We start from the raw sequence: 27123 nt of genomic DNA, 5'->3' as shown, positions 1-27123 counted from the left end.
ATAAGGCAAAGCTAAAAACAGGTTGCATGATACACGTTTTTCCATTACCATCATTTACACTGTGATGAAGATGAATTTCGTGTAAGATTCATAACATATACGTTGTTCTACAGATAAACAGAGTAACATACACTCAAATATCAACTCACAACTGCATTGCAGACACAAAATGCAGACACAAAAATAACACACACATACAACAAAGTGTGTACGACACACACAGATACAAGATAAAGACATCAGTAAACATAGGTAGAGAATATAAAAACAAAACAAAGGCGAAAAAAATGTGCAGGTAAACTTACAGGTGAACATGGTAAAAGAGTTAGACAGAGGGTAAATATAGTTCTAAGAAAAGTTCCTAGATGCGGAGTAACGTTAGGCCTACTATCTGTTAAACATGTATTTAGTTATCTAAAGCAAAATTATGCACAATTCAACACTATAGCTATCATTATTTATCGTCTCTACTACGGCTTGCTAAGTAATGTTATGTTAGCTATATTACGCAGCTACGTGTGCTAATGACACATGCTTCATGAAAAAATAAACAAAAAAATATGTATGATCAAAATACAAAAAGAAAGATTTACCTGTCCAGCAGAAATAAAGCCATCTGGAGTCACTTTTCAGCCCCTTGAGTTCCCTCAGTTCTCGCCATCGCTGGAAAGCCACGCCGATATTAACTCGCGTTTTATTTCTTTGTTTATCCAAAGACTTTTTGTTCATTGCCTTTTCTTGTACTGTTACTGTCTTCCTTTTTTGCCTGGTTTGCCTTCACTAACTGCATAGGCCGGTACTGTGAATTTAGCTTGCTGTTTCTCTGCCATTGTTTTGGTATTCCTAGGATCCATGCCTCTTGGATTCCCCAAATCAAACGTGCGCGCGCAAGTGGGCAGGTCATGTGTGGCAAAAGGGTGGTTGCCATGGTTGCGAGAGAGTGACAGCCGCCTAAGCCAATCCTATGTTTCGTCCCGGATGGAAATAATGAGCTGTGTTTAATACAGATTAAACGGTATAGAGTCACTCGATTTTTATACTCTTTTTATCAGAGTTCTTACATTTTAATTATGCATGTATATATATAGAAAGTTTAAACAAATTTGGAACAAAATTTCTTACCTACCCTGCCTTTAATGTCTGCCTGTATCACATTGCATCAAGTTTTTATGCATTGCATATTCACATTTAACTTACTGTAGGATTATTCCTGAATGAACCCCACCAAATTAACATAACTCCACATCCCAAAGATCAAAGAGATCCAACTCCCACCACCGAACCATTTGTGAGCCATAAAGTTGAACCTGGGGACTAAAATTGTCGATCGAAGATGGCTCCTCCATGTCTGCTTAGTTACAAATATTTGATTTTAGTAACAGAGCAAAATTTTCAAAGAGACCATCTTTTATTTTGTTAACTTTAATCAAAAAGAGGGATCAGCAAACACAAGGTGTAAATTCCCACTGTTATCAGGAAACTCAGACTTGCGACACATCTCGAAGTGAAAAGTCACAGCAGGCCACCACGGGAATCACCTACAGGAAACATTCCCTCTGCCAGCTTTGCATTTTAAAAGACATTCCAAAGTTCCCCTGGCAGACAGTAAAGCCACTCTCTTTGTTCAAACAGAGAATACTGCCAAAGATATGAAGTTATCACCAGAAGTAGCCTTTAATATATCATATGTATTAGGCATATTTTATTTTGTGCATAGAACCTGTGTAATTCTTTCTTTGTATATTGATTACAGGTAAATTCTTAGGAAAATCTACCTCAATTACAGAATATGTACTGTTTGGTATGGTTGTGATGGATGACTGCTTTCCAGTATTTTGGTGCAAAAATGATTTATGTGAGATGTACTTTTGTGTGAGACTTTTGAACTAGCTAAGTTAATTTCTCAAAGTTCTGACTAAAATCCTGAGTTTGAGAACAAAGGACTGTAAGGACATTATGCTAATTAAGTACAAGAACAGGAGAATTGGGTGTAGGACCCACCCAAAACCATATCTAATTGGCTAAAACACTCGGAAAGGCGGAACCAACAAACTGTTCAAAACCCTTTTGCCTTTTGCCTTTGTTTGTGCTTTTTCGCCTTGGCCTTCACTGAGTCGACGGACCGACCATCGTCCTGCCTGCAAGCTAAACCACTTCAAGAACTCACTCAACCCCCCTGCAAGAACATTCGTTGAACTTTGCAGAAGAAGACTCGCTCAAAGTCTTTTAGTTCCAGCAACTCCTCGAGACACCGAGAGAAATCCACGCAGCAACGCGTAACCCTGCAACCACTCACAAAGATTCCATTTCCTGCAAAGCCAATTATTTCCCCACGGGAACGCCGTTCTTCAGAGCTCTTGACCGACCAGCACCGCAAAAATTCCTTCAACTCCATCACGAAAGGAACACGTGGTTACAGGAGCATCTAATGCAAGTAAAACAGGTCTCCTAAATTTGTTGAGCTCCTGCAATTTTTATTAAGCAAATGAAACTGTAGTTGAATTGCTAGTATATTAATTCTCTCAGGTTATGGCCAAAGAATATTGTTAAAACTTGACAACTGGGGAATCCATTCACCTCCCGATAACAATCTCACAATTTTCCTGTAACTTAATGAGTGTGCGTGTGTGTGTGTGTGTTTTTGTTAGATTAGTTTGTGTGTATTAGATTAGTTCAAATAAAGTCTTGTTTGATTTTTCACATATACAAGTGTCTTGTGCTGTCTTTGCCAAATTACTGCCTTAAACTAAAGATTGTGCTACCTTGCTCATATCAGTAATCATAACTTTATATTATTACCATTGGCCACGGGGTAATATCTTGTCCAGAATTGGTAAAATACTTAAACCTCAATTTTTCGTTGGACGAATAATTGATAAAGTGTTAAATATAAATTATGAATAATTTACAGTTAATTCTGTTCTTATTCACTGTAATTTAATTACCTTTGAGATATAATTGATCAAGTTAATTCTTACATTACCTATCAAAAAAGTATTTAGTTGATAATTAATTACGCAGAATATTGTTATGTTCCCATTAGTTAGAGTCAGAGTAGCTCTTGCAAGACGAGTAAATACTTCCCTAAGTGTATTAATGTGATGTAACCAATCAGGAGATTAAATGACCAAATCATCTACAAGTTAGCACATCAGCTAGCCCCACATTTACTAGCTGCGTGAACATAGCAGGAGCATTTATCATCCCAAATGTCATTACAGTGTACTGTAGAAAGTAATCAGATGTCACAAAGTCTTAGATATCAAAGGGTGTAGGTGTTAAAGGAACCTGTCAATATCAACATCCCTTTAGTAAGTACAGTTTAGTGACATATTTTGCTGAACCAACATTATCTTATACTGTATTTGATTCTTGGAAATGGATAGCAGTCAGGTAGAGTAATAGAATTCACCCTCCTGTAATCCTGTAACATTATTTTTAACAATAACTGAATATAAGAATATAACAATTCAGTGCATAAATTTCCATACTTGAGCACCCCCCAAACATATGCACTTACCATTCAGTTCAGACAACATTCCTACAATCAAAACAACTTGTCTCAATAAGAAACTTGTGGACTCTCCTGCTGGTGCACAATTGACTCAAAAAGGTTTGGCTGATTTTATGTTTTATCTTCTAAATATGAGATGAGTGCAACTCTAGCATCACCAGTGTATCTTTCATACATTGTATTTGTGAAATGTGGCATAATGGCAGACACACCACTGGAAAGCTTGATTTTCATTGTAATTTTTTTTTTTTTTTTTTTTGCTCATTTTGGTGAATGTTCATATTAGCGTGTGAACTATGGTTACTTTGGTTATCGTCAGGAACTAGGAACCTCTCCTGGTTGGGGTTAGAATTTATATAATCTTTATATGACGCACTTTGCAAATGTATTAAAATTGAGTATAATATGGTTCAGTGGTCTGTTTTTTTAAGATATTGCAGGCCGTATCTGAGCTGCCGGCTGTCAGTTGCCCATCTCTGATCTAGAAGAAACTCAACCTCCTGTTTCTTGATGGCTCTCTTTACAGGATTAATATGATGTTACTTAATATGGGTCACATCTGTGACTACTATGTCATGCTGTAAAACTCTGTTTTGGGGAAGTATATCTCCAAAAAGTGTGGAAAAATCTGCAACTTTGCAGAAAAGGTCACCTTGCTCAGCTTCTGACAAAGGTAAATCAGAGATCATTTGTGAATTTCTAAATGTCTATCTGAATTTGTACCAAATTAGAGAGTACTAGATCATCTTCAATCTCTGGCTCAGCAGGTACTTATATTATCGCCAAATGCTTGGAGGTTACATCGTCATTAACAGAAATGGTGTTCTTTAGCATGTTAATTTGACAGATACGGGTTTGACGTTTCCCTTACATTAGTTGTGTGAGCAGAATCAACAGATAACTCATCTCTGAAAATTCACAAGGAGCCATGAAAAGTATGTCCAAAGAAAGGTTCTGCAGGACTAAATCAAAGGGACTCCTGCACAGCTTCGCACACAGCAAAAAGAACGAAAGGAAGTCTTTCATCCCAGCACTTTTCTGTTTCCAAACAGTATTTTCAACGGATAGACTTTAACATCTGATGCCAACACTCAAGTGGCTTTGAGGGCAGTCGGTTAGAGAGTCAGACTGGTGGTTATGGGAGGTTACTGGAGTTTGTCTTATTGGTAAAAATTATTTTATTAATTATTAGGCTTAAATGAAAATATCATCATAGTTAGACTTGGTAACCACAGGTAAAATCATACATGGCTACTCACTACCACTGTCAAATGATATTATGTTATGATACGTTATATAGGATAGGTCTATAAAAACACCAAAACACAGATAAAAACTATACACACCTTCACAAAGAAATGAATTATAATATATTCCCCATCAACCTAATAAATATATTGCAATATAAATTGCTATAACATAGTATTCAATATAAATATTCCACATTTCCACAAACCATGGTAATTTACTACAGTTTATTCATGGTAAAAGTTTGTGTGGTGATTTTGGGATTTAAAAAGTCTTATCTTTATTCATGGCAGGTTCCTGTTTTCCTCATCAGTCTTGTTGGGAATGTTGAGGCCGTTTCATCTGATTTAAAACTAGTTTAATCATCGAGTGATTTGTAGTTTATAACCGAGAGGTGTGTTGAATTGAAATGCTTCTCACTAGATGTTGCAACACTGTTTAATAATGGTGACCGGGAATAAACGCAGCTCCTTGATTCTTGAATCTCTGTGCTGCTCAGTGCAAAGTAAACTAGTGAAATGCCTGAAAACAGCACTATTTGTCCTATATTTATTGTGACCGAGAAATCACCTCAGATGATTCAGTGACAGAGCAGTCCAAACTAATCCAAATCATTTCAGATCGTTATTCAAGCGCGTTTGGCCAATTCACGGAAAAGAATCGAGACAAAAGAATGATTAATTCACCAATGACTGATATCGCTGGTTCTGTCGACAGAAAAACGGGACACACGTAATAACTGCTGAAATATTCGCACGGAAAACGTTTCTCAGGTCAGTAACTGCTTACAACTGTGCAATCTTTATTCATAAACAGATTTATTATGTATAAAAGTCAAATATTTAATGTGGATCCAAAAAAGCTGCAGCTAGCTTATAATCTCTTGAATATGAAAAAACAACAAACAACAAGTCCATTTGTTCTGAAGTGGTGGAACATAGTGCAGAACAAAGTGCAGCCATTAAGTTGCCCCAACAGGGCAGTGTGTATCAAAAAGTTAAATGAAAATAAATAAATAAAAAATAAATAGAATGAAGAAAAACTTACACGGGACATGGGGGTGGAACAGTAGAGCTGTGGAAAGATTGCTCTCTCATCTCCTCCTTTTGACAGATTTATTAATTTTATTCTATTTATAGAGATGTCAGTTAAAGGGTGAAGTTATACTCTTAAAAACAACCCAAAAAGTTGGGTTGAAAATGGACAAACCCAGCAATTGGGTTGTTTTAACCCAGCGGTTGGGTTAAATGTTTGCCCAACCTGCTGGGTTTGTTAATTTTCAACCCAACTTGGGTTGTTTTTAACCCAGCATTTTTTAGAGTGTATGTTTTAGGTGGGATATTATCAAAGCAAAAAGCACTAAACAATACTAATAACCTTGATTTATTAATCTATCCACAGTATACCCCATTTCCCCCATGATATATGTACTTACAAGTCATTTGCCCACCGGCGACTATAGTTGCCGCTTGGACTTTTGACTAAGTGTACAAAAAACTATAGATCTCTTGTAAGATTTGTTTTGTTTGTGTGATTCTAGAGACCCTCGTGATTATATATATGTGTCAACAAAAAATATTTATTAGTTTCTTTGGGAGAGTTTGCCTTCACTATGATTCCTGGAAGTAGGGGTTGGAAGTTGACAGCCTTATGTCACAGAAAGGAAGTGAATACTTTTTTTTTGTTCTTGAAATCCTTTATTTGGTTGTTTTCTTACATGTCATTGAGATATAAAACATGGATAACATCTAGAAAAATACTTACAAAAGGAAAATGACAACCATACACTGAGGCAACTATAGCTGCCGGTGGGCTAAAATGGGTCAGTAACCTGATTATTTAGTCTCTAAATAATTTAAATATATCTAATTAAGCAGAACCTTTAAAAACAAGTAGATGGCAATATAATTGCGAGCATGTCTCTACTGTAAAAATAAAATTGTCCTGTAAATTAACAGTTAAATACTTGCAAAAAAAAAAAAAAAAAAAAATGCCAGTAAATTACTGTTAATTTTACAGTTCTATACCATGCACTAAATTAAAACTTGAAACTGCCATTTAAGTTTATAAACTAATATTTATAATGTGCTAGTAATGTGAGCATATTAATGCTGTGAATTTTTTTTAATTTGAGCCCACTAAAAATATTAATACTTAAAGCTAAATGAAGCATCAAATTAATTTAAGTCTCTTGCAGATAACTGCTAGCTAACAACAGCACACATGCATGTGCAACTGGAACTAACTAGGAAATTTTCACTGCATCAGCAACTACACAGTTACTGCCTTTAAATAATGCAACATACAACTTATAATTCAACTTAACTTAAAATATAATCAGTGTTCTTGATCTTCTCCTGGACTAAAGCACATGCTCTACTCTTGAGCACAATGGTGACCCACAAAACTCAGACAACAGAAACCTTTTAAATCCCAACAGAACATTAAACACTAATAGATCTCCACTATATCATTATGTGCATTTAATTAATGTTAAGTTTTAAGTATATGTTTATTAGTATATACATAAGCTAAGGCAGAAGTGAAATGCAGAAATATATTAGATTTTCTAACATACGTTTCTGAAACTGTGCTATATGCACCACCAGTGGCAGAGGGAGTGGATCAAGGACAGTACTTTTTTAAACTTTTTTTTTTTTTTTTTTAAAGCTAATTATAATTTTTCAGTGCATTTCAATTTTTTTCTAACTTTTGATTTATTTAGGGTGCAGTATATGCTAATTTCTATGCATAATGAAATATTTCCTGTGATGAGAGCCAGAAAAGTTCCAACAAATAATTCACAGGAAAGGTCCTTTTTTTTTGCCAGTGTAAATTAAAGAATTAAGAACAGAATTATGAAATTTGACCGGGGAATTGAGCAGATAATTCCTGTTGGTGGAGATGAAAAAAAATTGCCCTGTTTATACAGGTTTTGCTTTATAGCTGTTAACTAGTATACTGTAGTTATGAAAAGATACAAAATACAGTTTTTCTTTCAGTGTCCGTTTTCATTTTCCTCTAAATTCATCCTGACTAAGTCATTCATCTCTGTGGTGAAAGCAGTTTCCTTCATTTCAGTTCGTTGCTTACTGGTGAGAGGAAGGTTTGTGTCTGGATTACACAGGTGAAGCCAACGCTATCAAGACACACAAACACAGGGTTTATATAAATCGAATTGGATAGTTGTGTAGATTTGCTTAAACATTTGCATCCCTGTTTTGATGAGATCTCAGTGGCTCGTTTATCTGAAGAGACACTTTAATCCTCACCTGTTTCAGGCTTCCATTCCCAGCAAACATTCGGCCCATCAGCCATCCAGGCACCAGCAGAATGGAGGACAGGGCCAGTAACCAGCCTAGTGCATATGCCCAGTCCGGAGTACACATACCAACGGTTAAAAGTCAGGGGCTTGTACTCCACCACAGAACAGACAAAAGATGCCTGAGAATGAACAGAAGAGAAAGAGAAGTTGATGGAAAATGATGGGGGAAAAAGAGTAAGAACTGATCTTAATTGAAGTGGTTATGGCAACGAAAAGCCTCAGGTAGGAATATAAAACCAAAAAAATACTGATTGGCCGTTTTGACCAATAAAAGCATCAGTGAAGCCTAAACAGATGAATCAAGTCCAAAGACACTCACCAAGGACACGAGAGGAGTCAGGTATTTCCAGCACAGCATGAATATGTAGTTGGGTCGTGAGTTGGTCATGTCTTCAATGACGTCAAACATTCTCGCAGCTCCTGTGGTTGGACAGCAACATTTTAAATCACTACACAGATAGCAAGCAACCATCAAAACAATGTTAAATCAATGTTAATGTGTCAACGTTAACTACATTGAATCAACATCACTTTTACACACGCAATTAATATTGAAAATGTAGAAACTTTATCAAAACATCAATGGTAATGGCATTGAATCAATGTTACAATGTGATGATGGTTCAACTTCATGCTTGCACTCTCAGAAAATGAAACACAACAACTACAACTGACTTAAAGCCACACAGCCTGAAATCAACTGAAGATAAAAGAAGACAATAAATCTCTGAAGATTGCAGCAGAGGAGAATTAAATATAAAACTATATCACCTGATCGTCTTTGCTTCAGGCTTTCTTTGTAACAAATTATGTGTTTTGGAACTCACACAAAAATGCCAAGAGTCAAACTGGCCAACTAAATGAAACACTGATCACCATAATGATGACCATATTTTTTCAATAAAACATCAACATCTAAACTTCTGTTGATTCTCATAAAGAACTTCTGTAGATGAACGACAGAAATAAAGTCAATCTGGTTAGTAATAAGTGAAGCTGGTAATGCTGTTTGTGGAGATGTTTAATTCTGCTGTGCTGAGATCTTCAGAGATTTATTGTCTTTTATCTTCACTTGATTTCAGGCTGTGTGGCTTTAGGTCAGCTGTAGTTGTTGTCTTTCATTTTCTGAGAGTGCAAGCATGATGCTGAACCAACATCACATTGTAACATTGATTCAACATTAACTGCAGGGGCAAAAGTGATGTTTATTTAATGCAGTTATTGTTAACACATTAACAATGATTTAACATTATTTTTATGGTTGCTTGCTATCTGGGTAGCTTTCCAATACTACTATTGTATTCTGTTGGCTTTTAAGGTCAATTTTTGTTGCTTGTGTGTGATTCACCAAAGATCCAACCCATGGCCAGAGACTCAAACACAGACAGAAAGAGAAGACAGGCTCCACTGCAGGCATAGTGGTCAAACAACTGGAATACATACATCCCCCCTGCAGGTGGAGCACAACGCAATTAAGTATAAGGACTGAGGAGAGGGAAAACACAGGTGTGCCCTACACAAAACACCCGTCGTATAGTATGCATATGATCTGCCACGATTTCAAATAATTAGCAAAGAAATTTGTCATATGTAAATCCATATTCATAATAGAACCATAATTCATAAAATCTTTCACTTGGAAAGTTGAGTCAGAACTTATCTTTAACATAAGGCCTGACATTTATATGTTTAGTTCAATTTTATTTTGTGTGTTGTTATTCTTTTTTCACACTTTTCTCTGACCTCTGTAACCATGAAGAGCTGCCCGACGAAGCAAGCAAGACAAAAGAACAGGAGGAAAATTTCTCTGCGTCCCACTCTACGCAGCACTGCGGGGAACAGATCGATCACTGATGTAACGACAGCTTCCACTGCAACAAACTTCAAAGGGAAACATAACAAAAGCACATGCACTGTGAACACAATAGAAGATAATAATAATAAAAAAAAATCCATGTGTTTTGTAATGTCCAGTGTTCTGTAAAATACCTTGGTTTACGTTTTTCAGAAGAAAGAAATGCATATAGGTTTGGAATGACATGAGGGTGAATAAATGATGATAGAATTTTCATTGATGTGTGAACTATCCATGTAACGCAAAACTAACCCTGCGATTTGTTTGCAAGTCTAAATTTAGACTTGTAGATGTATTTTAAATTCTTAAAGTCAACATTTGTTGTCATTTCCAGTTTCTTCAGTTCATGTATTACAATTGTATGTGTGAGTTTAAAGCTCACATGAGTATCTAGCCCCAGTAAAATAATCATGATGAAGAAACAAACAGCCCACAGCTGAGGGAAAGGCATCATGGCTACTGCCTGTGGATAAGCTATGAATGCTAGTCCTGAGAAATATCTGATTTTGAGTATTGATTAAATACATTCTCTGATAATAATCATTTTCACCTTGATTTCATTGAATGTTGCCGTACCTGATTCTGCCACCTCGTCAATGGGGACACCCTGTTCGTGGGCCATGAAGCCCAGGACTGAGAACACAGCAAATCCAGCCACCAAACTGGTGCCACTGTTCAGAAGGCAAAGCCAAAAGCAGTCCCTAATAGACATGGATAATATAAACACATACACACACATCAAACTCATTTACTGAGTTGCGCATCACAAGAAACACTATACACATTTTTCAAGAACATTCATCATAATACACAACCAAAACTTTCTACCTTTGACTCATTCATTTGCCTATTTGTCGGTACTGTCATTTTATTAAAAGCACCAATACTAACCTGTAGCAGTTGTTGTTGTATTTATTGTAACTGCCCAATACAGTGAGAGTGCCAACAGACACACTATAGGAGAAAACAATCTGAGCTCCGGCCTCCATCCAAACCTACACACACACACACACACACACACACACACACACACTTGTTGGGTTTCCATTTTTAATGGGGACATTCCATAGATATAATGGTTTTTATACCTGTACAATCACAGAAAACTTTCTTCATTTTTAGATTTCCAAAAACAACATTGTGCATGATTTATAAGCTGATTTCTCATGGGGACCAAAAATGTCCCTATGGTCAAAAATTACTGGTATTGCCATCTTTGTAGGGACCTTTTCTTCCCATTATGTTTCTTTACATCATGCCTGCCAAGCCTAAGCCTGCTCATGTCATGCCCGCTAAGCCAGAGGCTGTTCACGTCATGCCTGCCAAGACTGAGATTCTTCACATCACATCATGCCTGCCAAGCCTGAGTCTGTTCACGTCACGTCATCCCTGCCAAGCCAGAGCCTGTTTACGTCATGCCTGCCAAGCCTGAGTTTCTTCACGTCATGCCTGCCAAGCCAGAGACTGTACACGTCATACCTCCCAAGCCTGAGTCTCTTCACGAGAATGCCACCGCGCCAGAGTCATCAGCCAAGATGGCCGCCACGCCTGTGTCTTCAGACAAGATGCCCACCAAGCCTGAGTCATCAATCAAGGTGGCCGAAGGTGGGGTTGGCTATAGGTATGTTGCCCTGGAGGTGTCCTAGCCTGCCGGCATTGCCCATGTTCCATGGCTCAGGTCCACCCATGCTCCACGACCCAGACTGCCTCTGCTCCACCACCCTTCTGGACTTTCTTGTCATGTCTAGTTTTGTTTTTTTGTTGGGTGTTGGGAGCCGCCCATAGAGAGGGGGGATCAGTAATATACAGTTTTGTTTTTTGTTTTTTTGTTCCATGTTTATGTTTCATGTCTCACTGTCATGTTTCCCTGGTTTGCCATGTGCTGTTTTTTGTCATTTGATTCCCTTGTCCTTTGCTTCAACTAGTCTCATATGTGCAGTGAATAAACTGCACATGGGTTCAACTGCAATTTGCCAAGCAGTGGACTTTATGACAGGGTATCATTTTTACAACATTGTCATCTGTACAAAAGAAAAGACCTTTTCATTTTTAGTACATTGTTGTGCTGTAAACTTACCCTTAATGTGAAAAAGGGTTACCTGTGAGTCAGCAAGAAGGGGACGGTTCAGGGTACAAGTAAAACACAATCCCCTGCAGAGCTCCAGGAAGAGTCAAACCACGAATCAGCAAGACCAGCAACATCACATAAGGAAAGGTAGCTGTGAAATACACCACCTTCAGGCACAATATAAGAAAGCCTCATGTTAATTTAATGCCAAACAAAGTAACAATTTTTATTACAAATTGAATGTCTTTTGTTTTGTTTTTTTTCTGGCACACAACTTAAACTTATTCGTTGACCTTTAGAAAATAATAGACACCAGTAAAGTCTCATACTTACACACCTTGCCTGTAGATTTGACTCCTTTCCAGATGCAGAAATAAGATACGATCCACATTGCAATGAGACACAGAAGAATCTCCCAGTTTATCCTACCAACCTCCTCAATACCCCCAGAGAGAGCCAGTACTCTGCGTCTGTATAATTTGACATGATAAATATATATAGAAAGATTTTTTTAGTTCATTTTTTATTTAATTTATTTAGCTTATTGCTATAAAATGTGTTAATGCAAAATGGCCAGGTCAGACTCATTAGGTTGCATGTACACAAATATATATTTTCTATGCACATAAGAACACCTGCATGTACTGTAGTTATCAGTAAAAATGATCATATAATTTGTGTTTACTCCCAGAACTCAGTAGCTGCAGAGGTTGAATTAATCAGTGTTGTCCAATTGAGGGTCAGATTCTTTGCAGCAAGATTTACACAGTCATCTACAACAGAGAATTAAACAAAAAACAAAACAAAACAAAACAACTTTTTTTTATTACAGCATATTATTCAGATGTAATGTGAGTTTTGATTGATTCATTTATTATCACCTGTGTTCCACATGTTGTCACAGCTGGCCCATGGAAGTTGGGAACTAAAAGAGAAGATGAGGTAGAAAAGTGCCCAGGCCAGAATGATGATGTAATACATGCAGCTGTACACCTGAATAAGCTGTCCTGCATAGCCGATACCTGACGTAAAGTAAAAACACATGTTGTTAAGAGCTATGAGGTCCCTCTAGGAAGCAGTTTTGCTGCTTTATGACTCTCACCCTCAGCCAGTGGACAGAGACGACGCCAACATGTAATGCCTCCTTCCTGTTTGTATTGTCCCATTGGTGTGTCTCTAGCAGGAACAGAGGAAGCCCACAAGTAGCCACAAACACCAGGTATGGTATCCGGAACCCGTAGCCTCTCTCTTCTATCTGTCCTTCAACAAATTAATTAAAGGTAGTACACTAGAAATCTGGTAATTAGATGTTTTAGTAATGAAAATGATCTATATAAAAAAAATCTTGAGCTCAGACTTTTGACCACTATTTTGAAGTTACTGTACTCCTTTGTATTGTATGTAAAAAGTGAGAAGTCACACTAATGATCACACTTTCACATGATCAGTATTTGGTTGCTGATCACCATTTACAAAATCATTATAGTAACACCAGTATAAAATAAATAGTGATTGTGGTAATTATTTTGGATGATTTACAATTGCTTTGTTATATGTAGCAATTTGGTAGACTATTTATTGAATAGCTGACTAGCCTATTTATGCTATAGGGTGCTAGCTAGATAAATATTGCGATCTATCTAATTTGTTTGTCTAATGCATCTTTTGTGTTACACAATTTCTTACCTTGACCTTGATGTCTGCATTTCAAAGCCATCTCAACCATCATTTTCCTTCAAGAGCAATGGGCCATCCTTAATCGCTATTAGCAAAACTACCTCTCGACTATATCGTGTGTATCATAAGTGCTTCAGTGACAGATGTATGACACAAGCTACACCATAATTTAAACTCAGCAAACTTTAACACAGTAAAACAAAGGCAGAACACCTTAACCCCAAGCCGGCACAGTAACTTCTAAACAACGGTCAAAAAGGCAGAGTACCCTAAGTCAATTTGAGCATCCCAAAACAAAGGCAAAGAGTGGTAACTGGTGTTATGGTGTTTTGCCTTGGTTTCTCCTGTACTTTTGGAAGTAACTGTTAAGACAAAACCATTATTTTTCATAAAAATCAATGGAATTGACTCAAGATACTTATACACAAATGAGGTCTTGAATGTCCCAAAAATATCAATAACTCATTTTCGACCAAAAATGAAGTTACTGCCTTTTGCCTTTGTGGGGCAGAGCCTCTAGCATGCATTTGTACGGTGGCCCAGTAGTGCACAACACAACGAAATTAAAAAAGCAAACATAAGTTCACAACACAACGAAATCGAGACACAACACAACAGAATCGAGCCACAACACAACGGAATAAAGCCACAACACAACGGAATCAAGCCACAACACAACGGAAATGCTCCCGACCACTAGGGGGCTCTCAGAGCTCGGTAAAGTTAGTTTTCCTTGCCACTGTTCTATAGAGGCGGCAGTAATATCAATACCACGATTAGTTTAAACAGTATGTAACCACTGCATATCGACATGAAATATTAATTCAATATCACCTACGTGCAAAATAGCTTCATATTTAGGCCTATACTTGTGAATGATTTGACGCGCTACCACGGCGCATGATGAAGGGAACGTCTGCCAATCCCACTAAGTGGTTAAAACGTATAATTTGTATTCATTAAAATTACTTTTAACATTTAAAAACAGACATGTTCAAATTCCAAAGGTTGTTAGTTCCTGTTGGTAAGACTGACAAGCTTTGGAATTTGAATATGTCTGTTTTTAAATGTTAAAAGTAATTTTAATGAATACAAATTATACGTTTTAACCACTTAGTGGGATTGGCAGACGTTCCCTTCATCATGCGCCGTGGTAGCGCGTCAAATCATTCACAAGTATAGGCCTAAATATGAAGCTATTTTGCACGTAGGTGATATTGAATTAATATTTCATGTCGATATGCAGTGGTTACATACTGTTTAAACTAATCGTGGTATTGATATTACTGCCGCCTCTATAGAACAGTGGCAAGGAAAACTAACTTTACCGAGCTCTGAGAGCCCCCTAGTGGTCGGGAGCATTTCCGTTGTGTTGTGGCTTGATTCCGTTGTGTTGTGGCTTTATTCCGTTGTGTTGTGGCTCGATTCTGTTGTGTTGTGTCTCGATTTCGTTGTGTTGTGAACTTATGTTTGCTTTTTTAATTTCGTTGTGTTGTGCACTACTGGGCCACCGTACATTTGTGCATACAGCTGCTGCTGTCTAACCTTTTAAGGGTTTACCGAGAAAGAATGAAAACCCCATTCATTTGCACAGTTTTCGACTCTATTTACTGCCCCCTTCAGGCTTTTCACTACATATATTTATTTTTTTCCCCTTTTCAGTAAAGTGCCATAATCTGTGTACAATATCATAAGCCACAACATATCATAAGCCTTCTCTACATCGAGAAACACTCTACTACCTCTTTATTCATTTGAGCATTTTTATTGCTGCCTCCAGACTGGCTGCAGAATCCACAGTACTTCACCCTTTCCTAAAACTACTGGTATTGGGAATAACCCTTTTTCACAATAAAATGCACCAATCTCAACATTACCATTCTCTCCATAAGTTTACACAAATTAGAGGCCAGTGCTATTGGCCTATGTAGTGAATTTACAGTTAAGAAACATCTAAAAGTATGTTGTTAGAATAATGAGTTTGAATAAATGCCATAGCACCAGTGCCCCCTCCTGTCTGATGTAGATAGTGCCGGCAAACTTGTTGATTGTTCAGGGCATGCCCTTGAAGTCAGTTAATACATTTTAGGTTCTTTCTTCAACCATTGCTTCAGCGAGTCTTCTTGGAAATCCCAGGTGGTTACTCGCCACAACGGCCTATAACTGACAATTAATCTTTATTTGTTAGAGCTGGTATACTACTGTATCGCTGAATCCCTCTCATTTTCCTTATCATCCCCCATATATCATTAATTTCCCTCCAATATTTTCTCTTTGCTATTCTTATAACATGCTTCACAATTGCTTGCTTGTGCCCTCTTATAGTTTGTTAAATCCATAAAATTAAAACTACTTCCTCATTGAAACTATATTTATTTTCGCCAATTGCTTCTTCTGCTGCTCTCCATATCATCTTGCAATTTTTTTTTTGATAAACTGATCTATATCCTCCATATCATCTGACAACCCTTCCAAATGGTTTTCACAAATCTCATTACATTTATCCCAATTAGCCTTTTTTAAATTTCCATCTTTCCATTCTTTCTACCTCTTCTAGCCTTCTACCCCCCCCCTTTTTTTTTTTACAGAAAATTGGAAAATAATATTTTTATTGTTAGTTAATACTATCCAAGTATTCTTTCTAGCTAAATTATCTGATACCAATGTTAAATCTATCACTGACAATATAACAAATGTTATACTAAGGAATATTTTTTAATTAATATTCTTTTAGCTAAATTTAGTATTCATAAATGTATATATGGGGGAAATAAGCCTTTGTTTTTAATTTTAAAATCAGAAGTTAAACAATACCTAAATACAATGTTATTTTTAAAAAATAAGAAAGCTGTAAAATGTGCTTGCATTTGTAAACATTTTTATATTATTTAACTTTTAGTTTTATCTTTTAAATTTGTCACTGTTTTATTTATGTATTGGTCTTATGTTTGTTTATTTAATGTACCCCCCTGACTGTAATCGAAATTCTTTAAAACAATAATAAAAAAATAAAAAATATGGGTTGCTAACAAGTGGCTAAATGGGGCTACAGAGGTTGTCAAGGACGTTAAACGTCATCACACCAAACAGAAAATCTACTTACAAGTCACATTTACAGCCTTGTTGTGTTTAATAATACTCTTGCAAACTATTCTAACTCAAACTTTCAGGGAAATGTTTTTAAATAAAGACTGAAAGAGTTGCCGAAGGCTTAATGGTGGTAACGTTGAAGTCATGTGACTTTGGTGTAGTTCGTTTATAGCCTACGTTTAGTTATTACTTCATTTTGATTAAACTTAGACTTTAAAGTTGTGAAGATTATCATGATGAACAAAACATGTAAGAATGATAAACTTTTGTTGGTCGAAGAGCTTATTTTCTTCAATCATCAAAAATCTAAAAGAAAAATCCTCTGGATTTTTGTTGAAGGAACCAGTGTTACGAACCCCACTTTTAAAGTGCTTGTTAGGGAAGGGGGTAAGTAAACTTCCAGGGTGATGTGAACTTACAAGTCGGAGAATAATGTTCAACCGTCTGTTAGTCATTTTTAGTGCATTACACCATACACTTGATAAAAATATGTTTATTATTCCCTTTATGAAACTGTTGTCAAGTAACTTTCAACTATCAGTATAATGCTGATATACTAATAAAAAAATACCACACATCCTTACTACTGTTACAGTATGTACCAGTCGGATATGGAATACAGCAGAAGATGGTCTGTATTGGACACAAGCAGAGGTGTCAGTGCAATGAGGTGAGCAAACAATGGCAGAGAAGTGTAGATTGGATTGAGTGTAATACTGTCCTTGTTACTTGCAGGGAGATGGAGAAGACGAAGTGGAGAAGATGCTGTCGGATGACACTCACACACAGTACAGGAACACAGGAGGGAGTTCGGAGACACAGGAGACAGGTAAGTATCAACAGGAGTCCTTGAGGTAAGCATGGAGGTAAGTATCCTTAATGCGAACGAGACCGGACAAAGTGGCTGTGTGTGTGAGTGTCTTTTAAAGTGCTGGTGATGATGGCGATGATGAGGTGCAGGTGGCGGTGATTAATACTCAGGAGAGGGTGTGCGCTGTGATTGGATGATGCTGGAGCCTGGCGTGTCTGTGACGTGTCTGGCGTGTCTTGGTTCCAAGATTTCTGGTGGCCGTGGCAGAAGGTACGGAGGAAGCGACCAATCTCTTGAATCTTCCGCTCTGTCTGCCCGTTCGACTGCGAATGGTATCCCGATGAGAGGCTAACGGTTACACCTAGGAGCGAGAAGAAAGCCTTTCATACCCGGGAGATGAACTGGGGTCGTCTATCGGACACGATGTCTTCAGGGATACCGTAGTATCTGAATACGTTGTTGAACATGATTTCCGCTGTTTCCATAGCTGTGGGCAGTCCTTTTAGAGGGATGAGACGGTAGGATTTTGAGAATCTGTCCACCACTACTAATATGCAGGTATATCCGTTGGAGGCTGGGAGGTCAGTGACGAAATCCACTCCTAGGTGTGACCAGGGTCGGTTGGGAACGGGCAGAGGAAGAAGCTTGCTGGATGGAAGATGGCGTGGACTCTTTGAGATGGCGCATTCCTTACATCCCTGCACGTACCTTCTGACATCGGCAGCCAAGTTGGGCCACCAGAAGCGCTCCTTAAGGAGCGAGAGGGTTTCATTGACCCCCGGGTGGCCAGTGTCTAGTGAAGAGTGTGCAGAGTGAATAAGTGGAGTGCGCCGTGTCCTGGTGATGTACAGTATTGCAAGCCCTGGGGGCAACCCGGCGGAGTGTTGGTGGAGGCATTGGAAGAGGAAGAGTCTCAGGGGACCAGGAGATGGGGCTGACAATCATTTGTTCGGGGAGGATAGTCTCGGGTTCTTCAGAGTTTTCTTCAGGTGCATGAATTCTAGATAGAGCATCTGCCTTGACATTTCTGGAACCTGGACAGTAGGAGATGGTGAAGTTAAAACGTGTGAAAAACAGAGCCCAGCGGGCTTGTCTGGGGTTGAGTCTTTAGCGGCTCGGAGGTACTCCAGGTTTTTGTGATCAGTCAGTACGAGGAAAGGGTGTCTGGCTCCCTCTAGCCAATGCCTCCACTCCTCGAGGGCCAACTTAACAGCCAGGAGTTCTCCGTTGCCAATGTCATAATTAACTTCTGCCGGGTTGAGCTTGCGGGAGAAGAAGGCACATGGATGGAGCCGGCTCGGATTCCCCTGCTGCTGGGAGAGTACCGCTCCTACTCCTGTAGTGGAGGCGTCCACTTCTACGATGAAGGGTTTGTCCGGGTCAGGATGTACTAGGAGAGGAGCGGTTGTGAAGGCTTGCTTAAGGGTGTTGAAAGCTTCAGTGGCTGCAGGGGTCCAGGACAGAGACTTGGGCTTGTTACGGAGGAGGCTGGTGAGTGGGCTGGTGATGGAGCTGTAGTTTTATATAAATCTTCTATAGAAACTGACGAAGCCGAGGAAACGTTGGAGTTCCTTAACTGTTGAGGGTGTTGGCCAGTCCTTAATGGCTGCCACCTTCCCTTCGTCCATCCGGATGCCACTGTGGTCGATGTTGTATCCAAGGAACTGCACTGAGGATTGGTGAAAGGAACATTTCTTGGCCTTGAGGAAGAGCAGGAAATCTCTCAGGCATTGCAGGACTTCCGCAACGCGGCGGCGATGGTCGGCCATGCTCCGGGAGTAAATCAAGATGTCGTCAATGTAGACCAGCACGAACTTGTGGAGGAACTCCCGGAGCACCTCATGGATGAAGTCCTGGAATATGGAGGGGGCATTGAACAGGCCATACGGCATCACAAGGTACTCGTAGTGGCCAGTGGGTGTGACGAAGGTGGTCTTCCACTCGTCCCCCTCGCGTATCCGGATGAGGTTGTACGCGCTGTGGAGGTCCAACTTGGTGAACACAGTGGCACCACGGAGATGTTCCAGGGCCGCTGGGACGAGAGGAAGGGGGTACCTGAACTTGACGGTGACAGAGTTGAGAGCCCGGTAGTCGACACATGGCCGCAAGCCTCCGTCCTTTTTAGCCACGAAGAAGAAGCTGGAAGCAGCAGGGGAAGTTGATGGTGGAATGTATTCCTGAGCCAGCGCCTCCTCGATGTTATCCACCATGGCCTTCTCCTCCGGGATGGGTAAGGGGTAGATCTTACCCCTTGGCACTGACGCACCCGGAAGCAGGTCTATGGCACAATCCCATGGCCGGTGTGGAGGCAGCTTGGAGGCTCTCTTGGGGCAGAAAACGTCGCTGAAGGGGGCGGAGCATGATGGGACTTCTCCTGTCTTCCAAGAGAGGATGGGGTTGTGCTGCTGCAAGAAGATGAAAGTAAAACTCACTGATGTTACTGGAGCTCATACACTTAATAATTACATTCATATTTAAGCCACACTCAGGTAACACTTTATAATAGCTGCATGCTATGAAGCATTAGTTAAGCATTAGTAAATTATAGTTAATTCATCAATTATAAAGCATTAATATACATTAGTAAGCAGTTTATAAATACAGCTATAAATGCTTTATTCTTGATTTATAAACATATCTAGAATGTGTATTAATAATCAATTTATCATTTCTTAATTATTACATTATTTACAAACCAGTTATTTAGGAGTTGTCAGTGGTTCATAAGATTATTTAGGAAGTGTAAGTAAATGATTAATAAACAATTTAAACATTCACTGATACATCTTTTATTTAGACATATAGTAATAGTTACTTAGTGTGTTAATAAATGCTTTATTAATACATATTCCTACTTTAATTCATGATTAATTCAGGTAATTATAAAACATTTAGCAGTGGTCAGTTAACTATTTTTGTGAGCTCTTCTAAAGTGAGGACTATGTATGCTTTGTAAAGCTTTTATAAATGAGATTCAAAGGTTCAGTGAAAGCTGAGCTGCTGTCCTCTAATGTTTTAGAGTTTAGTTTTGACACTAGGAACATGTTAATAAAGCATTTAATAACACACTAAGTAACTAATACTATATGTCTAAATAAAATGTACTATGTCTAAATAAAATGTTTAAATAGTTTATTAATCATTTACTTACACTTCCTAAATGACCTTATGAACCACTGACAACTCCTAAATAACTGGTTTGTGAATAATAGAAATAATAGAAATGATAAATTGATCATTAATAAAGAATGAAAATACAATTATTAAACTCATTATAGATATGCTTATAAATCAAGGACAAAGCATTTATAGGTGTATTTATAAACCGCTTACTAATGTCTATTAATGGTTTATAAATGATGAATTAACTATTTACTAGTGCTTAACTAATGCTTCATAGCATGAGTTATTATAAAGTGTTACCGAACGTTCAACTATCAGTATAATGCTGGTATAATGGCAAAATATCCCACATCCTTACTACAAAACATCTGTGCATGTAAATTTCGATATTTACTTTGATGGTCACTTTTGGAAATGAATATGTGGCTTTACTGTGTGTCTTTCTCTACTGACAAAAAAAAAAAAAAAAAAAAAAGGGACCAGAAAATGATGATTTCTGATATTAAGAACAACACAAACTCAATCATGCAAAGAAAGATTTATTGCTCAATTTTGTAAGACAACAAAATCAAATCAAAATTAATAGTTCTGGATTCAAAGTAATAATTTCTAGAGAACAGAATATGAAAATGTTAGAGGGCATGAACAGGATACATTCACAATACCTTTTCCCCCCTCTTAAACTACTGATTTTTCACACTATGATATTACGTTGACTATGCTTTCGTGTGACCATATTTATTTGCATGCAATAACAAATTAAACATATAATATTGGCTGTTATTTGGCATTGATGTTTGACCCTTACAGAACATTGATACAGATACAGACCAAAAAAAAGAAAAAAGAAAAAAAAAGAGCAACAGGACAGAAGCACTGGAGAATATACAAGTGAACAATACATAAACATGATCTTTTGAGAGAGTTGCTGTTCATTAATAATGATAATCTTTACAGTACTCTGGACATTCTGACTGTTTACTTTTTGATGTTGTAACTTGTAATGGAGATCCTATATTGTCCATGTTGGCGTGTTTGACTGCACAGGTGATGGTGGTTTTGAGATCTTCATACTTTTGTTTCGACACTGTCAGAATACTGAGAACAGAGATGGAGTTATTTCGGTGAATGGGAGCGCTTGTTGAGCCCTTTATGTAAGGCTATTTGTTCACTTTCCACATGATATAGACATCGCCAAGTTTAGGGCTGGTGACCTCACACACCAGAGAGACTGCGTCTGTGCGGATAGTATCAGGTGAGTGAATGACAACACTGGGTGTCCTTCCATCTGAATTGCAGAAAGTGATAGCAATTTATTAAACAATCAAACAGAAGGATCAAACAATACTGAATAACAAAAGTTTAACAAGCCAAATACAGACGGTATGTCTAAGCATTTCAAATGTGCTTTTTTTTTGGCCATACAATAAAATCATATTCAACCTTTCATCATCTGAATGCACACAGAGCCACACAGATGATGATTTGGATTGACTCACCTCCTTTATCAAAACTGATCTCCTGCTTGATGTCTCTATTGACGCCTCTGTCATGAATGCTGCAGGTGACCATCTCACCGTCAAACCATTTCTTTGTATCAACAAAGATGTAGCGGGTTCTTTTAAACTGTGAAGTGCCTTCAGGAAAGTTTACATTTCCTGGAACACTGGTTACAGGTTTATTCTTCACTTTGCATGACACTGAAGCTTCTGTCACTGTCTCCAGTTCATCTCCAGAAACAACAGCTTCCAAGACAACTTTATTATGGACAAATAATTCTCTCTCAGTTGGTGGCTTCAGCCTCAGTGTGAGTTTATCTGCAAAGGATTTAATGCATAAATTTGTATTTATAGAAGTGAGAGCGTATGAGAGAGCAAACCAACATTAGATGACTTACCTTTGAAGTTCTTCTTCACTCTAATCACTTTTCCCAGGTGGTTGACCACACAGATATACTCAGTATTTGTATTCCACATCTCATTGCTGACTTTACACAGACTGTGTGTGTTGTAATGACCTTCAGCATTCAGTTCGTACTCCAGGTTTGATTGTCTCGAGCAGTTAGTATCATTTACTTCCCACTGCACAGTGAGGTCCTTGGGGTAGAAATCCTCAATAACACACATGACTGATGTACTTTTCTGAGTTATTATGGGAACCAAGCTCAGGGTTGGTGGTTGTGGGTTCACTGAAATGAAAACAATTTTGATTTATATACAATGAAATGATGTTGAAGACATTTGAAACAACTGTTATTGTCTGTCCTTGCCTTCTCTGAATGGTTGTGTAACTGTTAGTGCTGTATTACACAAGTTATACTGATTTGATTTCATTTCTCTTAATGTCTCTAGTTGTTTCCTGTCGGGTACTGGATAACAGCTTGCCCGTTACTCTGGGGATGGAACCCAGATGACAAACTAACAGTCGCTCCTAGTAATCTACAAAACTCCTTCCAGAATTTGGAGGTAAATTGGGATCCCCTGTCAGAAACCGCGTCTACTGGGAGGCCATGAATACGAAAGACGTGATTAATGACAGTAACCTCTGTCTCCTTGGCAGAGGGTAATTTGGGCAAGGGGATGAAATGTGCCGCCTTTGAGAACCGGTCCATTATGGTCAAAATCACCGTATTGCCCTGTGAAGGAGGGAGGCCTGTTACGAAATCTAGCGCTATGTGGGACCAGGGTCTCGAAGGGATAGACAGCGGTTGAAGAAGCCCATCTGGGGATCGATTAGAAGTCTTACCATGAGCGCAGACAGAGCAAGCCAAAACAAAATTGCGAACGTCGCAAGCCATGCAGGGCCTCCAGAATCGTTGCTTAACCAAAAAATTGGTACGACTAACACCTGGATGACAAGCCAGATTGGAATCATGGCCCCATCGAATAACATCTGAACGTAACCTCTCTGGCACAAATAATCGACTCGGTGGGCACCCGGGCGGAGGCGTTACCCCTTCTAAAGCCGTGCGGACCTTCGACTCGACCTCCCATGTGAGTGAAGAGACAATGAGTCTCTCAGCTAGAATACACTCGGGAGTGGACGGGCGCTTGGAACGATCAAAAACACGATATAAAGCATCGGCCTTGATGTTTTTAGACCCGGGACGATAAGATAGGGAAAAATCAAAAAGACCGAAAAAGCCCACCGAGCCTGCCTAGAGTTTAGTCGTTTAGCGGGTTTGATGTATTCTAAGTTCTTATGATCAGTCCAGACGATGAAAGGTACCCCCGAACCCTCCAATCAGTGACGCCACTCTTCCAAAGCTACTTTGACTGCCAGCAGCTCCCTGTTACCAATGTCAGAATTGTATTCGGCAGCGGATAAACGATGGGAAAAAAAACGCGCAAGGATGCATCATATCGTCCGTGGTGGCACGCATAAAGCAGATGTTTTATGCCATCATCACTGTCCTCGTCAGAGCTCATTTCCCAGTAAATTCAGCAAATAATAGGCTAGTTTTATGTTTGAGGTCACAAATATGAGCCCATTCACAAACATTCTCAAAACTATTATTTTCAACATTTTCAAAATCAATATTTTGATCGCTGACAGCTTTACCAGATCCACCATCAAGTGACACACATATTTTTCTGAATTCAGTACTTGCTCTGCAGTAAATCGCTGTGCTATTTCAAGTTTTGCTGATGATACTTCTTATTCTTTTGTTTTCTGAATCAAATGTCACTTCATCATTGTGTATCAGACATTGCCACCTTGTGGAACTGCACTTATTCCGTTATCAAAGATTCAATTAGTATTCAGTTGTGCAGAAATAAACATACATACACTGATACGCACTATACATTTTTTACAAAAAATGAATGCGATAACAGGCATTCTTTTATCATTTTGTCTTTTTTTTCTTGTTATATTGTTTATAATGAATTGACTGAGGAATACTAAGAAAGTTGATGTCTAACTTTAAAAAAATGAATGAAAAGTCAATAAAATGTAAATGAAAAGGACACTGAAAATAAAGAACAACATCAACACTTGCCTTGACCTCGTACAAAACTGACGAAAAACAACCAAAAGAGGAAGCTGAGGACTTTTAGAGGACCTGCCATTTTGAGCTCACTTCACAAGTCACTTTTGTGATCTTTGCCTCTGAAACTCTTCCCTGCTTGGGGATCAAAAAGTTGATCATTTACCAATGTCAAAAAGACATATTTTACACCATATTTTTAAAAAAGCTCAAACATGCATTTTAGTCTAAGACTAGTTTAAAGTCCCCCCGAAATCAAAAGTTTTTTTTAGCTTTTAGTATGAATATGTTAACCTTAAGGTTATGAATAAGCTGATGTGTTCCAAAACAATGACAAAATTCGCATCCGCTAATATAACACGAACCGCCACAGCACGAGCACACAAAGCGGATCATATGCACGAGTTGGCTCAGACCACAAAAGGTGCCGGACCCATTTGAATTCTGCATAGAATGCTGTATTTTAAAGTGATATAGAGGGCATTAGGAGGAGAAACGGTTAGAGATTACAAGGAAACTGAGGTTTTGCAGAGATTAATGGCTCTAGCCGATCTGTGAAATAAACTAAATGCTATTGGCTATTTTTTAAAAAGGGGTGGGGGTCTTCGATATATCGGCCTGTCTTCATGTTTCAGTTGAAATTACATCAACAAATTTTGATACGTTCCAAGACACTTCAGCGGGCCTTTAAGCCTTGTCTATGAAATCCGGAGAACAACATGTTCAAGCTTTCAAACATTGCAATGGTACAGCCATTGTAAAATACTGCCACTGCAAAACATGTAATTTAGAAAACTGAGCTATCTATTGAACTCATAAAAACTGAGAGGTAGAAAAAAGTTTGACAAAAAGTATTTGAATGTGTTTAAACAGCACAAAACTAAAGTTACTGTTGTCTCCTAGATGACCTAGATGATCCTCCTTATCTCAAACTGAATAAAAAATAAAATAAAATGTCATTTATAGGATCTTGGACTTTTTATAAACACTGAAAATGTTTTACTCAAAGGTCTTTCACTTTATTTGCAGATGGTTGTTTGTTCTGAGTTTGAATCAAAGGTTGTTTCGTAGTAAATAAAATTTGTTTGGAAATAGTTTCCTACATCACAGTAATGATGGAGACACAACATAACCACAGATAGATGATCACCACAAGAATTATGACCCAATATATGAACAAATTACTGCTGTTAACTGAGTCAGTCATCACTTGTAGTATTTAAGTCCTGAAATGTATATGCAACAGCCAGCATGAATAGTACGTTATATAGCTTATCTTCCCAGCAAACAGTTACATTGTGAAGCAGTAAGCCATTTTTTCAATGTGCAAGACTTCCAATTCAGTAGCACCTGTATGTCAATAACTAGAAGAATATCAAAGTGCAGTAAACGCCTAAACGGTCAAACCATTTGCACTACAATCCAGTGTACTTAATATTGTGATAATGAAATTAAAATTATATGATAACAATCAAAGGTTTGCATTATAAAGCAGCATAACAGATTGTTTTTCGCATTTCGTGGAGAGAGAATGACTGAGTATAGAAAGGCTACTTTTTTTTCCTAGATCTACTTTTTTCTAATCTATTAGAAGAAAATAAACACAATCCTAGGTATTTATTTGATACAGTGGATAAATTAACGAGAAATAAAGCTTCAACTTTTGATGTTTCCAAACAGCACAGCAATAATGACTTTATGAACTTCTTTAGAGAAAATCATAACCATGCAACCGTTTGCTACAGTATTGCATCAGACAGTGCATTGTAGTGTCCCTGAAGAAAAATTCAATTCAATTACTGCTTTAGGAGAGGAAGAATTGTCTAAACTTGTTAAATCATCAGAATCAACAACATGTATGTTAGACCCTATACCGACTAAACTATTGAAAGAGATGCTTCCAGAGGTCATAGATCCTCTTCTTAATATTATTAATTCATCTTTATCACTAGGATATGTACAAAAAACTTTTAAGCTGGCTGTTATTAAACCTCTTATTAAAAAACACTACTTGATCCTAGAGAATTAGTCAATTACAGGCCGATTTCAAATCTCACTTTTCTGTCAAAAATACTAGAAAAGGCAGTTTCATCCCAACTATGTTCCTTTTTAGAAAGAAATAGTATCTGTGAGGATTTCCAGTCAGGATTTAGACCGTACCATAGTACTGAGACTGCTCTCATTAGAGTTACTAATGATGTGCTCTTATCATCAGATCGTGGTTGTATCTTTCCATTAGTGTTACTGGATCTTAGTGCTGCATTTGACACTATTGATCACAATATTCTTCTAAATAGACTCGAAAACTATGTTGACATTAGTGGAATTGCTTTGGCATTGTTAAAATAGGGCCCACAATGGGCCCAATCTGAGGCAAATTTTACATTTGATAAGAGTCCTGGCCTGTTTTGAGTCCTGGAATGT

At 38.1% G+C, this 27123-nt stretch overlaps 1 protein-coding gene and 1 pseudogene across 1 annotated transcript; both read right to left on the bottom strand.

Moving 5' to 3' along the window:
* Positions 1 to 6436: 6436 nt before the first annotated feature.
* On the bottom strand, positions 6437 to 13260 carry LOC125261532 (annotated as a pseudogene).
* Positions 13261 to 21386: 8126 nt separating this feature from the next.
* LOC125261530 lies at positions 21387 to 22837 on the bottom strand. The gene is made up of 3 exons (XM_048180085.1): positions 22609 to 22837; positions 22211 to 22528; positions 21387 to 21999 (listed from the first exon to the last, which is right to left on the bottom strand). The coding sequence occupies exons 1-3, from the start codon at positions 22835 to 22837 to the stop codon at positions 21872 to 21874; spliced, it is 675 nt and encodes a 224-aa protein (XP_048036042.1). The 3' UTR covers positions 21387 to 21871.
* Between the last annotated feature and the right edge of the window lie 4286 nt (positions 22838 to 27123).

The sequence above is a fragment of the Megalobrama amblycephala genome, unplaced genomic scaffold, assembly GCF_018812025.1.
Source record: "Megalobrama amblycephala isolate DHTTF-2021 unplaced genomic scaffold, ASM1881202v1 scaffold423, whole genome shotgun sequence".
Classification (NCBI taxonomy): Eukaryota; Metazoa; Chordata; class Actinopteri; order Cypriniformes; family Xenocyprididae; genus Megalobrama; species Megalobrama amblycephala.
The sequence above is the reverse complement of the archived record's forward strand: the minus strand, read 5'-3'. Positions and strand labels throughout refer to the sequence as shown.

What these genes read in the sequence shown, in the direction of transcription:
- LOC125261530 (XM_048180085.1), bottom strand. Translation starts at nt 22,837, where the DNA reads ATGTGTGTTATTGAGGATTTCTACCCCAAGGACCTCACTGTGCAGTGG. An exon ending in AGTGAAGAAGAACTTCAAAG is followed by an intron (nt 22,529 to 22,608) that starts GTAAGTCATCTA and finishes AATCCTTTGCAG; the next exon opens with ATAAACTCACACTGAGGCTG. An exon ending in GATCAGTTTTGATAAAGGAG is followed by an intron (nt 22,000 to 22,210) that starts GTGAGTCAATCC and finishes TCTGCAATTCAG; the next exon opens with ATGGAAGGACACCCAGTGTT.